The 17,935-nt window shown below is 53.3% G+C and overlaps 2 protein-coding genes across 2 annotated transcripts in view; one reads left to right on the top strand and one right to left on the bottom strand.

Moving 5' to 3' along the window:
- The window catches only part of CDCA8 (cell division cycle associated 8), an 18,288-nt gene extending 4,968 nt beyond the window's left edge, over positions 1-13,320 (top strand). The window contains exons 5-11 of the mRNA XM_006158583.3: positions 1,322-1,394; positions 4,699-4,778; positions 7,507-7,571; positions 8,680-8,775; positions 10,834-10,960; positions 11,669-11,755; positions 12,911-13,320. Coding sequence (XP_006158645.1) covers positions 1,322-1,394; positions 4,699-4,778; positions 7,507-7,571; positions 8,680-8,775; positions 10,834-10,960; positions 11,669-11,755; positions 12,911-12,955 — 573 coding nt within the window. The 3' untranslated portion in view covers positions 12,956-13,320. The remainder of the gene's footprint in view (positions 1-1,321; positions 1,395-4,698; positions 4,779-7,506; positions 7,572-8,679; positions 8,776-10,833; positions 10,961-11,668; positions 11,756-12,910) is intronic.
- A 1,997-nt stretch (positions 13,321-15,317) lies between these two features.
- Positions 15,318-17,935, bottom strand: part of EPHA10 (EPH receptor A10) — a 59,783-nt gene continuing 57,165 nt past the window's right edge. Inside the window, exons 17-18 of the mRNA XM_014591610.1 lie at positions 17,667-17,822; positions 15,318-17,532 (exon numbers count right to left, since the gene is read on the bottom strand). Of these exons, the coding sequence (XP_014447096.1) occupies positions 17,418-17,532; positions 17,667-17,822 (271 nt within the window). The 3' untranslated portion in view covers positions 15,318-17,417. The remainder of the gene's footprint in view (positions 17,533-17,666; positions 17,823-17,935) is intronic.

The following is a 17,935-nucleotide window of genomic DNA, read 5'->3' on the forward strand; positions in this document are numbered from 1 at the left end:
TCCCGTTTTCTGTACCATCAATCATGGCAGACATCACTAATCTATTACAGCATCATTTCTCTCTAAGTCCGGATGGCTTCAGAATCGTTCTCTGACCATTCTGTGTAGTCCCTACCAATCAGCCAGTGTCATTCCTAGTCTGTGATAACCATGCTGATATGTATCCTATGAGAAAAAGACCACAAATCATGCCTGCTCTTAGGAGTACCCATACATATGTGAACAAACCTAATTAGAATGGTGACTACAAGCCTTTTTGAGGGGCCCAGGTCCATCACAGAAAGTCCTGTTGAGACCCCATAGACTTAGGGAAAAAATGAGAAATCTGACACAGCACCAAGTGTTACAGAGGATGCAGGGCACTAGGAACTAGTTTTGCTTACAACCGAGGTATAAACAAGAGCAGCCACAGTGGAAGACAATTTGGCATAATATCAAGGTTGAACATTCGAGTGACCCACAATCCCAGAATGCCCTTTCCTAAGTACTTAGCCAGGCGAAAACCTGGACAAGTGCATCTATCACATGCTCTGGGCCGTGCAAGGTAGCAGTGTGTACGATAGCAAAGCCGCGATAGGAGACAAGTCCATGGCAATGTCCTCACACGTAACAGTGAAAACAAATTAACTGCACCCACAAAATCGTGGTCAAAAGTGAACAAAACCAAACAAAATATTGTTTAAGCAAGGATTTAAAGTATGAGTTTGTTTTGATGCAAAAAAATTTTTAATCCAAGCATAGTTTCCTAATAATGTATTTTCCATGGACTTTTTCTTTTCTTGTTTCTCTTCTTTTTCTCTTTTTAAGTTTGCTTATTTGTTTCTTCCTTGAGAGAGGAAGCAGCCACCCCCAGCAGGGCCACATGCTGGGAGCCAGCCCCTGTCTCAGCTGGCCTGGATCACAGGTACATGCTTGCCTGGCGTACTCAGGGAGGGCCCCAGACACACACTCAGGACCCTTCTCATGGGTTCGGCTGTGCTACCATTACACCAGCACCTGGCCCTCCAGGACTTTCTGACAAGCTCTCATGTGTACAGACATACTTTTTAATCAAATGAAACAGTAGAGGTTACCTCTGAGGAAAGACAGATTAGATTAAGAGACTGGTCAAAAAGGAATGGAAAGACAAGGAATGGAAGAGAAGGAATAGGGAGCCGGAAGCAAGTCCATGCTAATGTTTCGGGTCTTGGATTGTGTGGTGGTTTGTGGGGGTTGAGTGTATACGATAGCCAACCCTGAGCAATCTTTTACATATCGGATAAATTTTGTTTCTCTTATTTGATGCAATGAACCTGGTGTTTCCCGGCTGTATCTGTCCTAGGCTGACCTGGATATCACAGAAATTAACAAGCTAACAGCAGAAGCTATTCAGACACCCCTGAAGTCTGCTAAAGGTGAGTAATTTTCAAAATCCCTTGAACAGAGAGAGCTGAGGTCCAAGGTGCTGGGCTGGCAGCTCAGGCGGGGCCTCCTGCATTGGTCTCCCCTAACGTCTGATCCTCAATCTTATAAATCCAAAAAATTGATTCGGGCTGCCGAATGGATACAAATCAAACTCATAAGACAGACGTGAGCTAAAGTGAAGTCAAAGGAAGGGAAAAAAGTAGCTGGGCTGGAAACCAAACTTCGTGGCCTGTTTGCTTTACTCTCTGATGACTAGAAGGTTATCCAGATTGAGAGAGGAATGAAAAGACTGGTGAGACCAACTGAGACTCTCTGATGGAGCCGGCAGGCCGGAGAGAATTGCGAAAGGAGTAACTTTCTCAGCAGGGAAGTCCACGTTGTCATTTCACCAAGCTGTCTGTACCCACGTGCCCCACTCAGAAACACGGACCTTAGGAAAAGTTACAGGCGAGCCTGGTTGTAATTCACGAGCGTGGAATCAGGGCAGGATGAATTGTGACTCGGACTTAGTGTTGCTGTCATTAAGCCACAGTGGCACAGTGCCCCCAACTCTTGGGAGAACAGACCTGACCACAGCCTGCATCTTGGGGTGGCCCACTCGGCAGCTAAGCTGGGCAGACCAGAAACATTGTACATATTTTTTTAAGTTGCCAGAGGGTACATATGCTTGCCAGAGAGAGAGACAAAGAGGGAGAAATGTCTGAGCAAGTACCACCCCCAGCCCCCAGTGGGGCACCGTCACTCTGCATCCCTGTCCTCGATCTGTCCTTCTGGTCAAGATTTGGGGCATGTGCACTCCAGGTGCTAGCGTGTTTTGCAAGCCAGCAGGACCGGAACCGCAGTCAGCCGTGTGGAATTGGCTTCCCTGAATTGCCAGGCTTTGGAGCCAGCCCCCTGTCTGCTTCTTGCTCCAACTTGCCTTCTAGCAGAATTGCCTTAGAGAGTAAAGAAAGTATGCTGTGGTTTTGCTTTCCCAGTGTCGTGTTCCAGTCCTGCCCCCCTGAGATTCTGATACACTTGGACTTGGGTGTTCCTAAAGGCCTTCAGCCCCATATTTACCACCTGTTAGCTCACCTTGGGTCATTTCTACTACTGAGTACTATCAGTGTTTCTTCTCAGTTCCACCAGTTTTGCTTATTTGGTGGTGGTAGAGGTCTTCCGATTTTACCTTTGAGAACGGAACACATCAAGACCAGCATAAAATTGTTTCTGTGGCCCAGCCATGGTAGCACACACAAGTTGATGCTACGATGTAGCCAGCTGAGGCCACAGGGCGGGCCTGGCAGGCTCCCGGCCTGCCCTAAAAAGTTGGGCACAATGGCGTGTTCCTATACTCTCCTATACTTGGGGGGCTGATCACAACAGAGTGAAGAAGTATCATCTTAGCTACTGGACTTTGACCTTTGACTACATTATAAGTTGTTTCTTTAGAAAAAAGCAAATATACTTAAATTCTTATTTATTGTATCAAAGTTGCAATTGACAATGAAAGCTTTAAAGTCATTTAGTCCAACCTCTTCCCCAAAGATTAAATACATGTGTTCTCCCTGCTCTGGGGGTTCCAGCTCATGGTGCTCCCTACTTAGCTGTACTTCCTTTCACCACTAGACACTGGCATGATTAGGAGGGTTTTTTTTCTTTTCTTTTTTTTTTTTTTGATAGAGGTTTTTGCTATAGAGCACATGTACTCGCCAGAAAGACAGAAACAGAGAGACAGAAAGCGAGAAGTCACTTGATGGCCACGCCACAATCCCTTCTCCTCCTTTCTCCTCTCAGGATCTTGGGCACGTATGCACATGCGCCTGGCGTGAGTTTAAGCCACTGGGTCTGGGACTTGAACCATGGTCGACTATATGAAAGTCCAGCGACATAGCCATACGCCAACTGCTGGTCCCATAGGAAGGTTTTTTCTAATGTTGAACCGATGTTTCCTTGTGGGATCTATATATTGGTGTTAGTTTAGGGGACCAGCAGGTGGCATGGTGGTTAAGGAGCTGGATACTCCCACATGGCTGACCACAGTTCAAGTCCAAGACCTGGTGGCTTGCTTTCTCACTTTCTCTCTCTCTGTGACTCTCTCTGGTCAAATTAAAATAAATGAATGAATAAAATAAAATAAAATAAATTTTAAAAAAAAAGAACTATCTTCTATAAGACAGCCCCTTAAGTTTTAAAAATTGGCATTATTTTTTCTGGAGTTATTTTTTCATCTTAAACATCTCTCCAGAAAGAGACGGGACAAGCACCCGTAGGAGGGTATGGTCATATTACAGTCCTCTTTCCTTCATTTCTTCATCCCGTTGGGATTTGGGGCTCACATGCACCCGGTATGTTTTTCAAGCCACTAGGGCTGGGACTCAAACCATGGTTGACTGTGTGGGATCCAGCTCTCTTAACCACCAGGGCTGTCTTTCCACCTTAAACATCTGACACTTTGTCTCCCTGTGGTGATAATTGAATAGTCATTTCATTAGTTACAAATAACAATACTATATAATTATAGATAGTAATGATGCTGATCATAACATGTGTCTGGTACTGTCCAAAGGGCTCGTGTACATTCATTCCTTCCACAAATGCTAAATAAACATTTCCAGGCACACTTCCAGGGTTTGGGGATCCAGGAATGAACGTAACAAAGAACCGCCCTGTGGAACTCCCCTCCCAGCTCTCATAACGTCCCTAGGAAGTGACTACTCCCTGTTCACGGGTGAGGAAAGAGGAAACGGAGGCACTTGACTGAAGTCGTGTGGCCTATTCAGTAGCAGGGCCAGGCCCGAAGCCTGAGTCTGGCTCACTCCAGAGTCTGTGCTCGCAATCAGAACGCCCCACAAAGCATGACAGGGGCCTCAGTTCCTTTGTCTACACCCTCTTCTTAAAACAGTTGTCTTTGTGGGAACCAGCAGTTAGTGTAATGGCTATGTCGCTGGACTCCCACATAGTCGACCGCGGTTCACGTCCCAGACCCGGCGGCTTAAAACTCACACCGGGCGCATGTGCGTGCATGCCCAAGATCCCGAGAGGAGAATGGAGGAGAAGGGATTGCGGCATGACCATCCCCCCGGGGGTGATTTCTCGCTTTCTGTCTCTCTGTCTCTGTCTGTCTGTCTGTCTGGCGAACGCATGTGCCCTATAACGAAAACCTCTCCAAAAAAAGAAAAAGAAAAACAGTTGTCTTTGAGTCTTTTTCTCAGTTACAGCTAAGATTGTGTACGTTTTATTCCTTATAAGAAATGTAAATGTATGAAAGTTTATTCTCATTAGAAATAATGGTGTTAAAACTGTTTCTCATAGCACGAAAGATAATACAAGTGGATGACATGATAGTGGAAGAAGAAGGAGAAGAAAAACACAAGAGTCTTCAAACTGCAAGAGTAAGTCGGCCCTCGGGATGGGGGCGGGAGGCCGGCAGAGACGAGCAAACGCAGAAGCGCGTGGAAGACAGTGCTTTCCCCCTAGAGCTCAGGGCTTGGTGGAAGAGACCCCGCGCCGGATGGCCAGGAACAGACGCATAATTGGCATGTGTGCAAAGTGTGCAGAGCATAGACAACGAAGCCGGCAAGTCTTCCCTACCCCGGTAGACACAGCCAGGCTTTTCAGGGTGAGAGAGCCCACCAGCTCGAGAGGAGAGGGAAGGGAATTCCAGGATGGGGTAGGGAAGTGTCAACGCAAGGAGCAGGAAGCAGTTGGTGTGGGGACGGAAGCTGTGCAGGTAGTCTGCATAGAGTAGGGGCCACATAATGCTGGGCCTCTTGAGCCCTACTCAGTTTCCCTTCTGGGTAGGCAGTGGTAAGTGACGTCAGCTCAGTATTCCAGACAGCATTCAGGGTCAGTGGGAGAGAGAAACGCACCAGGAGGCTATTAACTTTCTAACTGAGCACTGACACTAAAAAGAAGGGGAGCTTTTAAGGTAAATTTTATAAAGAAGGGTGGGCATGACTGGTGGAGAAAAAGCACATTAGAAATGACTAAGGCTATAAATGGGGCTGACCTGTGGCACGGTTAAGGCAGCTGGATCCCACATGACCAACTGTGCAGTTCAAGTCCCAGACCCCCAGGCTTGGAGAACAGGCTGGGTGTGTGTGTATGCCGAGAACCCTGAAGGGAGGGAAGGCTGGAGGAGAAGGGATTGCAGTGTGTCCATCCTCTGTGGGTGCTTTCTCACGTGCCATCTGTCTCTCTCCAGCAAGCACACACACTCGAACAGGCTTAGGAAAATAAATAAAAAGATTCAATGGTCTCTATTCAATGGTCCCTAGCTTAGGCAACTCCATCCAATGAAACGTGGGAGCTGGAGGCAGAGTGGTGCTGGGTCAGGGCGAGAGAGGGCGTGCGTCACTTGCTGCATGTGTGGGGTGTCAGACACCTTCCCAGGGCTTCTTAGGTCGCACAGAAATTTCAGCCTGGAGCTCAGGGAGAAGCAGATCAAGAGATACCTTCTCCTGGATTTTTTGTTGTTGTAGGAAGCATGCACTCACCATGGAGACACAGAGAAGGAGAGTGAAAAATCACCCCCAGGGGGGTGACCACACCACAATCCCTTCTCGGTTCTCTTGGAATATTTTAGGCACACATGCACCCAGTGTATTTTTTAAGCTGCCGGGTCCAGACCCGAACACTCACAGATGGCCATGTAAGATCCAGCCACCCTAAGTACCACACCACCTGCTGGATCCTAGGTGCTTCTCCCAGTGTAGGAGTGCATGGGAGGAAGGAGCGGCATGAAGGGAGGGAGGCTGAGGACGGGCCCCCGAGGGCAGGTAGAAAGAGGAGCTCCTGCCGCACACTGCCTAGGGCCTGCCAGAGAGCCCAGGAAGATGGGTCGACCCTGGGAGACGAGTGGTCATCTGCTTTTCATTACTAGTAATTGAATGCCACAGCCGGGTAACTTAGAGAGGGTCTCGTTGTCAGAGACTCTACCAAGTCCTGAGGGGGCGCGAGGTGTCACATGGCGAGAGCAAGAGCTTGTGTCCATGTCCGTCCCGCATCTGCTCTGGTCACAGGCTTCTCCTCATAAACCAGTGTTCAGTCATGGGGGCCCTTCTCTGATCCCAGCCACCTCCCGAGGCACCTCCTCTTCATCCCTTAGTCACACTAGGTTTCTGCCCACTTAACGCCTTTACCAAAACAACTAATTTTCTAGCCATGAATTCGGGGGAGCACATTAAACCACAGCAGCGAGGGAGGGAAGGGCTGCTAAGAGATACGGAGTAGTCTTACCGGGCGCTTCCTAGGACACGGGAAGGCGAGGGCTCCTGAACTGGGTATCCGGATGCTGTCGGTGACCTCCCGGCAGCACTTGGTGTAGAATACCATGGGACAAGCCCGACTGCAGTCAGTTCCAAAGAAATTTACCAGGGCCAGCAGGTGGTCTAGCAGTTACATTGCTGGACTCCCAAGTGGTGAACCATAGTTTGAGTCCCGGACCTAGTGGCTTCAAATTTATGTTGGGTGAGTGTGTATGTGTGTTTGTGTGCCCAAAATCCCGGGAGGAGAAGGGACTGTGGCATGGTCATCCCCCTGGAAGGTGATTTCTCACTTTCCCTCTCACTGTCTCTGTCTGTCTCTCTCTCCAGCAAGTGCATGTGCCCTAAAGCAAAAACCTCTACAACAATTTAAAAAAAGGCAAGAAATTTACCTTAAAAATTTTTTTTTCTTCCATGAGAAAGGGGCACCCCCAGCAAAGGGGTGCATTTGGCCCAGTCCTGGCATCAGGTCACCAGGATCGTGGGCACGCACGTGCTCCCAGCATTACTGGAAAGTCCTGGAACGTGAACCCAGGACCTTCCCACGTGGCTCCAGCATCCCCAGGCATTGCGCTTCCACTGGGCCACTGTCGCTAGCCAAGAGTTTTGCCTTTCATCTTGCCAAAGTCCTCTTTTCTGAAGACCTGGCCGGTATAAGTCTAGTTGACCAATTATGTTCCGGATTTTCTCAGTCACTGAATTCTGTGAGACCTAATGTTTAGTCTTCATTTTCCTTTCCAGAGCTGGATCACCCTTCCTTCCTTCTTGTTTTTTGTTTGTTGTTTTCTTGGTTAACCCTCTTTATCTTCTCTGTTTGCTGGGCTTTTTATAACCGCAGATTCATTTGTGACTTTAGGTCAAAAGGTGTCCTCCATCTAAGAAGAGAGCCCAGTCGATTCGAGGAAGAGGCAAAAGCAAAAGGTAACGCGTGTCCCATGTAAAAGCGTGCTCTTGGTTTAATTAGAAAGCCACAGGCAGAAACAGGGTCTGACGTGGGCTGGGGGCCGTGGTGGCTGGCGTTCAAGTGGAGCTTAGAGTCATTGAACGCTTGGGTATCCGAGTTGGACAGGCCTCTAACCAGTACCTTCCCTGATCTTTTGTCTACATCTCCTATTCTCATCTACTTTAAAAACGCACACACGGGGGGCTTGCAGGTGGCGCGGTGGTTCTGGCACTGGACTCCCACGTGGCCAACTTGGTTTGAGTCCCAGACCCAGCAGCTTGAAAATCACACCAGGCATGTGTGCACGTGTGCCCAAAATCCCAGGAGAATGGAGGAGGAGGTTTTGTGGTGTGGCCATCCTCCCTGGGGGGGTGACTTCTCACTTTTCCCTCTCACTCTCTCTTTGGCAAGCATACACGCCCTATGGCAAAAACCTTAAAGACAAAAAAACAAAACAAAACTGCACACGTACACACACAACAGGGAGAGCAGGGCCCAGGGAAGCACAGCAGGAACTACAGGCTGTGTTTGTTGCCTGACAGTCCGCTGTCCTGTAGGCAGTCAGAGTGGCTGTGATCGGCTTCCTGAAACATTCTGGCTGGTCCTGGTAAGTGAAGGATCTCCGTGGGCTTGAATTGAATACACAGGACTACTCTGAGTCCTTTGGGGATAGGAGAGATCGCTTAGGAGCCTGGTCACTGGGGCGTCTGCAAAGGCGAGAGCTCCTGTTTCTCCCTGAACACTGGTAGGCCACCGAGCAGCTGCCTAGTGAGAGCGCAGGAACTCCAGCTGGGAGCCCTCACTCTGTTTCGTTGTCCCCCCGTCTCCAAGGCAGACTGCCTGGGTTCAGAGTTCTGGCTCCACCCTGCTTCTCAGCGTGAGATCTTGGGCGAGTTCTTTCAACTCCACTTGCCTGAGTCTCTACACCTGTAAACGAGGTGTTGGTGGGCCTGTGTCCGCAGGTGTCAGGAGGGTTACACAAGCTGATGTACACAAGGCGCAGAACAGTGTCCAACTGTGTCACCTGCTTCCGCGCTGTCACTGACCTGAGAGCCGGGATATCTGATGGCCGTTTCTCACTTGTAGGTCTAGCCACAATGACATGTTCACCCCAGCTACGAGCCGACTGGAGATGTCCATGGTGAAACCAACTCCAGGCCTGACCCCCCGGTTTGACTCGAGGTGGGTGATGAAAGGAGCGCTTGGGCTTTGGTGGGAGGCCAGTATTGCACGTTACTCACAGGAGATGGGACCAGCAGTGGCATGGTGGTTAAAGCAACTGGATCCCATATGACCAACTGCGGTTCGAGTCCTGGACTCACCAGCCTGAGAGACACACTGGGCGCATGTGCATGCATGCCTAAAATCCCAAGAGGAGAATGAGGAGAAAGAACTGTGATGTGACCATCCTCCCTGGGGGGTGCTTTGTCACTTTCTCTGTTTTTGGTGAGCACATGTGCCCTGTAGCAAAATAAAGAAAGGAAAGGGACCAGCAGATGGCACAATGGTTACGTCACTGCACTCCCATGTAGTCGACCATGCTTCGAGTCCTGGACCTGGCGGCTTAAAGCTCACGCTGGACGCACGTGTGTGTGTGTGTGTGTGTGTGTGTGTGTGTGTGTACGCCCAAAATCCTGAGAGGAGAATGAAGGGAAGGGATCGCAGCATGGCCATCCCCCACTTGGAGGTGATTTCTCGCTTTCTGTCTCTGTCTTTCTGGCGAGCTCATGCACCCTGTGGCAAAAATCTCAGAAAGAAAGAAAGAAGGGAAAGGAAGAAAGAAAAGAGAGAGTGAAAAGAGAAGAAAAAAGAAAAACAATTCCTGACTCCTTGGCCTGGGAAGCCTTCTTTCTGAGGATAGCCGCTGTCTGGCTTTCCCAGTGTTTACCTGAGCCTTGAGTTCAGGTTCACCCGTTTTCAGCAGCAAATGAGTCTTAACTGACAGGAGGGAGAACGTTCTGCCTCTGATGACATGGAGGCCTCTGTGTGACTTTTTTGACCTTTTCTGATTCTGATCAGAGCTTAAAAAGATGAGTAGGCACTTTCCTGTACCCTTGGTATGAGTGGAAATCAGCACCATCTTTTCCTTTGATTTTTATGTTTCCCTTTTAAAGAGGCTTTTTCTAACATCGCCAGAAGGTACGTGTGCCCGTCAGACACGGGGAGAGAGAGAGCACCCTTCTGTGGGGCGTGGTCATGCCCCAATCCTTTCTCCTCCACTTCTGCATCCTGTCAGGATTTGGGGCACGTGTGCATACAGGGCCTGGTGTGTTTTCTAAGCTGTTGGGGCTGGGATTTGAACTGCTTAGCTCCAGATGCACTGCACTTAACCCCTGCGCTTTGGCGCTGGCCCTCTTGTTTTTGTTGTTGCTGTTTTGTTTTGTTTTTGTTGCTGACTGTGGTTTGAATCCCTGCCCCTTGAGAAATATGCTAGGCACCTGTGCATGTGTGCCCAAAGTCCTGACAGGATGGAGAGATGGAGAAAGGATTGTGGCATGGCCAAGCCCCATTGGGGAGTGCTGTCTCTCTCTTTCTCTGCCTTTCTTTGGGAAACGCACAGCCCTCAGGCAATTAAACAAAAAGAGAATGCATCTGTATGTGTGATCACAGAGCATCTCCAGGTAGGTCACTGACCACTGCAGACATAGGCTCCCGTTTGCTTTCTTACACACAGAAAGCGTCTGGAAGCACAGAACAGCAATTAGGAATGGCTGCCTCTGGGGTGTGGAAAGTGAGGAAGACTTACTTTCTATTTTAATTCACATTTTTCTTCACTGTTGATTTTTCATATGAATATGTAGCAAAAGACATTTATTAGCATTCTGAACATCTTGATGAAGTTAGCTTGGGGATTGGCATAATGATGTAATCATGGAATCCTCCTCCTTTGACCCTGGAAATCCCTCGATGGAAAGGCTTAGCCACTCTTGAAACACGTGGACAGTTTATTTCCAGCTTTATGGATAGATGGGTGACAGGCACCCATACGGAGCTTTGGGCCTAAAATTTACATGGAGAAGAGTTGACTTTTACTAGATAAATGTTTGGTAATTACAGCCTCCTTTCTCCAGCTGTGTTTAGTCATTACTGCTTTTAAAAATGTCTCCCCTAAATTTAGAACTTGCCTTCTTAGAAATGTGTGATTTGAAAACTGCAGCTTGAGGACAGATGGGCTTTGGAAGGGCCCAAAGTGTCATTCAGTCTACAAGCCCTGTTCACAGGGGTTTTCCCACTTTGTAGGGTCTTCAAGACCCCGGGCCTGCGCACTCCAGCAGCCAGAGAGCAGATTTACAACATCTCGGTGAACGGCAGCCCTCTCGCTGACAGCAAAGACATCTTCCTCACCGTGCCAGTGGGCGGCGGGAAGGTAAAGTATTTGGGAATGAAGCCAGGCCCCGGTGTGCCGCTTCGTCAAGCATGTTCCTTCCCTGGACAGTCACCCACCTCTCTCCCTCAGAGGCCTCTCAGTTGCATGGGTCCTGGTCACCACACTTCGGGACTTCAAACCCAGTTTCCTCTCCCAGATTAAAGACCTAGACTGGGGAGATCCCTGCCTCTCTGCGTGTTCCATTGCTCAGCTAACTCTCGCTGCCTGCAGCAGGCCCAAGGTTCCTGCCCTGAGAAGCAGCTCAGCAGGCAGGATGGGTCTGCTTTCCAGAATCTGCAGTAACAGAGCTTGAAGGGAGGGCAAGGGAGGCACTACTGGGGTACGTGCTTATCTCAAAAGGGGTGCGTGAGCAGTTTCTTCAGCTGTGTGTCACACCGAGGGATTCCAAGCAGGTGAGCCCATTTCTCTGGGCTTCGCAGAGTGAGCTGCTGGCCTCAGCCCCTGAGAGGGCAGAACAGGTTATTTCCGGTGTGGGCTGCAGGGTGTCTCTGCCAGGTGCTCTGGCCACTGGCCCAGTGACAGCCCCGATGGTGTTGTCTCCTTAGGGCTAAGAGCCCTCTTGCCTGCCTTGCTGCTTCTCCACCCCAGCTGGTGCAGGAGCCCGAGGGACCCCTGGGGCTCACTGGGCTGCTGGGCGGGGCTCCTGCTCTGAAGGACATACCATGTAACCCACTGTCCCCCACACAGAGCATGCGGTTACTGGCTAGTGACTTGCAGAGGACGGATATCGCACACCTGGACCCAGAGGCCCTGGGGAACATCAGGAAGCTCTCCGTAAGTCACGTTCATCTCCACACGCTGGGTGTCCCCAGCGGCTTTGCGGGTGTGGCTTTCTCTAGGATCATCTGTGGGGTCTGAGCTAAAGCGTTATACTTAGAATTATGGTGCCTTCTTTCCTCCAAGGGATGTGGACTGCCTTCTTGCTCACACAGCAGCTCTGTCCCTAAAGCGGTGTTGATCTTGGTCCCTGAGTGCCCAATAGGAAGTTCACAGGGGAATCAAACCCCGCCTCGTTCAGGCAGCTGGTGCCAGAGTAGATTAGGGTGCTGTTGACTGACAGGGACTGAACTTCTCACAGTAGTTCCAGAATGAGGGGAGTGGCCTGTAGGTGGAGGGGCCTTCGGTGGCAGGAGTCTTAGGGCTGGGACTCTGGTGCCCTCCTCTGGCAGCTGTCCTGGGCCCGTGCGCTCACTTCTCTGCTCTTCATTCCCCCATCTCCAGGAGGCTCTTGGCCCTGCCCTCCTTCACACTGATCCGCACGTGGCTTTGGGGCACCATGCTGCCACGTCTATGACCCTAGTGTCTGACACTGTTCAATCTCTGGTGTTGGTTTAAGTCCTTCAGTGGGCTCATTTGGTCAGATGAGCCTCCCTAGTCAGCTCTGGTGTTGGTGTAGATGGGAGCACTCAGTGCACACCTGGCTGGTTTAGACAACACTGCGAGGCAACCCCACTGGGAGGGTTCCCGGTTCAAGTCTCGAGACCTCCCTGAGTACACTGGACGTGCTTGCCCCTGACCCAGGGCTTACTGACGGTGGGCGGATCGTGGCAAGACCCCACCGGGGTAACTGAGATCTTATTGATCCCTCTCTGTATCTCACAAAAAAAGCAATAGCTGGCAAACACGGCTGCCTTAGGCCCAGCCCTCTGTGGGGCCTGCGAGGCTTCACCCAAGGAAGGGACACAGCCGCCAAATCGAGTGACAGTAATTACTGTGCCCGAATCACCTCGTTTGAAACCTTCGCTGTCTGTATGATCTGACTTCTTGGCTTGGATGAGACACGAGGCTCAGAAGGGCTCCCTCGTTCATGAGGGAGTAGAGTAGGGGCCAAGACTCGCAGGGAGCTGGGCTCAGACGAGCTGTGAAGCAGCTCCTGGACCGGCAGACCCAGGCACCCATGTTTCTAAATGACCTGCCTTGTCCTTTCAGAGCCGGCTCGCCCAGATCTGCAGCAGCATACGGACCTACAAATGACAAGCCAGACTCGCCAGGATGGGCCTCGCTGGACACGTCCAGGCCCTGGAGAGACATTCCCTTCAGGCTTTTGTTTGTTCGGGTGCGAGGTTCCAGAGCAAGGAGGAGTGTTCCTCCTGGGGAGTTCGGAAAGGGGAGACACTCTGTCCCCTAAGTTAGATGCGTGTGTAATTTTGTGACATGACTGTTCCCAGTAGTTCAGCCCTGTTCAGGCTGAATTCTTTTCAACTCATTTTATCCTCCTTTTCCTGAAACTTTTGTACATATTGTTTTCCTGAGTAACGGTATCTGTAAGCTGGTTTGTTCTGAGCGCACCTACTGAAAGGTACCTGCTTTCAATAAATTCTGGGGTTTTTGTTTTTTAATCGGCGTTCAGCCCGCCAGTGGCCTCCGAGCTGTGCCGCAGGGCTAGGGAGGCCGTTGTGGAGCTGAAGCTGTCGGAGCACGAGGGTCTCGGGACACCGGCTTTCCTCAGAAGACATGAAAGCCTCTACTTCAGGCAGAATCTGATACCTAAAGGCTGGGCCTCACCCCAAGATCTGGTCACCAACCCCCAAGCAGGCTTCCCCAGTACCCAGGATGTTACATCTGGGAGGACAGTCGGGGGCGCCCACAGGTGCATGGATCAGGCGGTTTCGGTGGCCAGGAACCAAGCAGGGGCCAGGGTGATTTGGGACCAGGCTTCTCACTCCCCCAAGTTCCTGGAGCTCCAGCAGCCCCACCTTCCTAGAACTGTGCACACTGAGAAGGAGCGGGTGGAATGAGTGGTAGACGAGGGTTCTGCGAGAAGACGGTCACTACTCAGCCAGGTGAGGGGTGCTGACAGCCCACGGAGAGGGAGCCCTCAGTCAGCGACAGCCTCGTAGTGAAGGTTACTCATTTCCAGTGAGTAGCCCAGTCTGTTGGTCGGCCAGCCTTCATCAGCCGGTGCAGCGTTAGGCCAAGCCCGAGGTCACTGCCTCCAAAGCCAGGCTCTCGGTGCCCGAACCTCTGCACCATGCCAGAACACGCCAGCTGGAGCTATAACACGCAGCAGGTGCCCGTCAGTGCTGTGACCAGGATGGGGCGGGCCTTCATTTCAAGTGAGGGGCTGGCTTGGACGGTAAAATGTTCCTTGTCCTAGGATTTTTTTTTTTTTTAATTTTGTCAGGACACACCACTCTCCACAGATGGAAGGAAAGGAAGTAAACACCTCCCATGGGCGTGGCCACACACAGTCCCTCCCCCTCCACTTCTTCCCTCCCCTCAGGGTCAGGCATGCACACACACATGTGTCTCTTGAACCACCATATCTAGGACACACCACATGGCTAGTCACGTGGGAACCAGCTCCCTCGCCCATCAAGCCACAGGCTGGCTTTCAACCGGGACGCCACTGTGGCCTATAGATACACTTCCCCCTCACCGATGGGTGGACTGGCTTTTGTTACTTCTTCATTCGCAAGAGGGCAGTGTTCTTGCCAGAGAAACAGGAGGAGAACGCCCTACGGGGGTGTGGTCAGCCCACAGCCCCGGCTCCATTTCTTCACGCTGTCAGCATTTGAGGCACCGGGAACACGTGCCTGGCATGTTTTTTAAGCCACTGGGGCTAGGATTTGAATGCCACAGTCAGCCATGTGGGATCTGGCTCCCTTAACCACAAGGCCACTGTCTGGCCTTTAATTTCAAATTAGTTGTTAGTAATTTTTAAATTGGGAGGCTTTACAAAAATCGCTAATCTCCAAATACAAGCTCTGGTAACACAGGCCACCCTCAGCAGAAGCTGAGGGGTGGCTGTCCCTGGGGGTTCTCCCGTCCTGGAAGGTACCCACCTCGCCCGCGGGGTGCCGTCTGTGCCACCCTCTGCACCACAAGTCCACACCCAGCCGCTCGGGGCCACTGTTCTCTGGCTGCCGGTGCAACTCCTTCCTGCACCTCGGGGCCCTGCCTTCGATCCCGTTTCCTCTGATTCTCGGTGTTTTTCTGGGGCTCCCCTCTCCCCCTCATGCCCTGCCACCAGGGCGACCTGACTGCGGCTCCAACCCCACCTGCGGTGGAGGCGTGGTTTGCGTCCCCGCTTCATGTGGAAGACAGATGGCCACGAGCCAGGCCGATGCAAACCTAGCATCTGACCCGAGCTCCACCTCGGCCCTCACCTGCGCCCCCAGTTCCAGTCCTGGCCTCTGGCCCCAGGTAGTACCCACCTCAGGGAAGTTCCTCCAGACTCCAGACACACCTGGCTGCACCCTAGAGGTGTCCTCCACCAGGCAGGGGTGTCCCCCGCGGCGGGGACAGTGCCCGACTCACCAGCAAGCTCTGGGGCCTCCGGCCCGGGCAGGGGTGCAGGAACCCTCCCACACATGCTACACCGCCGTTAGGCGTCTGCCGCTCCGGCGCCTTATCACAGGTTTTATTACTTTGTCCTGCACGTGGAACCCAAGAAATACAAAACACCTCCAGAATGGGCCAAAGGAACCGCCTCCCCGGCCGGCCCCCTCCCTCCCCAGATGGCTCCGATGCAACTGAAGGGGGGCCGCAGGCCGCCTCACTCTGTCCAGTGAACGAGTTCCGTATAAAAATAGATCTGTGGAGGGCCTGGAGCGCCAGCAGCCCACACCCCGCTGCGCCTGTGCAGGGCTGAGGCCTGGGGCCCGTCAGGATTCTGGGACCTCCCTCCTCAGTGGAGGGAAGTCTACCCTGGACACCGAAGTCGGGCCAACACAGCCAAGGGCCCCCTGCAGAACAGCATGGGGAGGGGACACGTTGACCTTAAGAGAATGGCCAGTGTGGCTGGAGATGGGGACAGCCTCTAAGACGGACCTCAGGCCCCACATGCCTTAGAAGCTGGCCCAGGCTTCCCTGGAGAGGGTGGGGAAGGTGAAGATTGGGGGCAGGGGGACTGCCTAGAAGGGGACACCCCAACCCTGTCAAAGGTGGAAGACTATCTCAGTCCCCCAGTACCCCGAAGTCACTGGGGCTGGGGTAGGTGCTCAGGAGAAGGGGGGGGGAGACTCCAAGAAAGCGGCTGCTGCTGGCAGTGTGAGGCCAGAAACACTGCCCTGAAACACCATCCCCCGTGGCAGCCCCAGGCCTCCGCTCCTCCCGGCCCCTTGGCTGTCCTCCCATCTGCTGGCTGGTCTGCTGCAAGCTCCACCCATCCCAGGGAAAGGGCCGCCCCCTCACCCTGCTCCACATGCCTGGCTAGGGCTCTGTCCCGTATGTCGGTCAGTATACACACCGCCAGAGTGTCCATCTGCCCCTCCAGCTTGCCCTCTACTGGCCCCGAGGGCTCTCGAGGGCCCTGGGCACTGGTGGAAGGTGCCCACCTAGTCCAAGCCCTCCGATGCCAGGCCCTTTTCCCTCTTTCCTCCACCCTCCCTAGTCCGTCCACCCTACACAGTCACACCGGAGCAGATGCCCCGTCAGGGTGGCATGGACATGCCCAGCTCCGGCTCCTTCCTGCTTCCCGGGAGAGCTCCGGCCTCACACTCACCACAGCTCCCAGGGCCCTTCTAAGAAGGACCTCGAGACCCCTTCTTCCAGGAGAGCTGAGCAGAGGCCGGTGGGAGGAGGAGCTAGCCAGAGGGCCTGGAGTGTGTTGGCACCATGGGACAGACCGAGGGCTCTCCAGAGCCGGCCTCAGCCCCTGAGGCTCTGGAAGCAGCTCTAGCCTGACTCCTCACAGGCTTCGGGTCAGTGCAGTGCGGGTTAGACCAGCCTGTCTCAGAAGATCCATTTCGAAGTGTCCCTTTGTCACTAACCCCAATGCTGGACAGTAAGGCTCTGGGGTCCCCGAGGAGAAGACATGTCCCTTCATGGTCTTCCCAGATGTCCGAGCCAGTGGGTCCATAAAAGGAAAGCGAAATGGGGCCGAGGCCCAGGGGAGCACCAGGATTTTGAGCAACCCCGCTAGGCTGCTGCCCTCACCCCGAGCTGTCGGCATGAGGGAGGGGACGCAGAAATGCACTCCTGAGATGGCCCTGGCCGGGCCCTGAGTCAGCATCACCTTACCTGTGGCCTTGGGGGCAGCGTGCACACAGACCCCACCAAGGCATGGGTGCCACGGCCTACCCCACGGCCAGCCTCCCAGTCTGGGCTGTCAGGCAGGGTGAACGGGAGCCCCACAGGGATCTCGCTGACTGGCCAATGGGCCTGCGGGGAAAGGGGCCCCCACTGGGGTGGGGCCCAGCCCCTGGGTGTGGAAGACGGACGGACGAGCCAGGGCAGTAGGAAGCCACTGTCTTTCCTCCCACTCCCTGCCCCAGTTCTGCCCCTGGGACCCTGAATTTCCTCCCACTGTTACCCCAGGGGTCCTTCCCAGGGTTCGGAACCTCTTTCCCAGGAGTGCCGACACCAGGGGACACAGGAGAGGCCAGCAGTAACACGGGGAGAAGGTCAGACCAGCTCTGGGCCCAGACCAGAGCGCCCGCTCCGCACAGCTGCAGTGCAGCCCGCCAGTCCCGCCCCGGACTACCGGGGGCGCTCACACCTGCACCCCCTGGCCCTGCAGCTGGAGCACTCGGGCCCGTAGGGTGCTGATCCCGCTGAGGAGGGCTTCTCGATGTTCAGCCGAAGAGATGCCCAGGCTCACCAGGTCCCTGCAAGGAGAGCCGCTCAGCCCCGCCTCTGCTCTTCCCGAGGGCCCTTCCGCGCCCTTCCCCTCTCTGGACGGGGACAGGCGGGGGCTTCCCAGCAGACGAGGCAGCACCCGACCCTGGTTCCCCCGACTCACTGAGCAGTCATCTCGGCCACAGCCTCGAGGCTCCCGGGGCCACCAGCGGTGAAGCTGTCCTTGTAGCGGCATAGGTCCAGCGCCTCCAGCCACGCGCCCACGGAGCCGAAGGAGGGGAAGGTGGAGAAGGCACGGTCTGCCAGTGGGGTGGGAGGCCTGGGGACCAGAGGCACCATGGTCAGTGAACAGCTGGGACCCGGCGCCTCAGGAGGGGCCAGTGAGAGGACAGGAGAAGGGAGGGCAACCGGGCCCCAGCCTGCACCGGCTCG

This window comes from Tupaia chinensis, unplaced genomic scaffold (genome assembly GCF_000334495.1).
Source record: "Tupaia chinensis unplaced genomic scaffold, TupChi_1.0 Scaffold000604_1, whole genome shotgun sequence".
In the NCBI taxonomy this organism is placed as follows: Eukaryota; Metazoa; Chordata; class Mammalia; order Scandentia; family Tupaiidae; genus Tupaia; species Tupaia belangeri.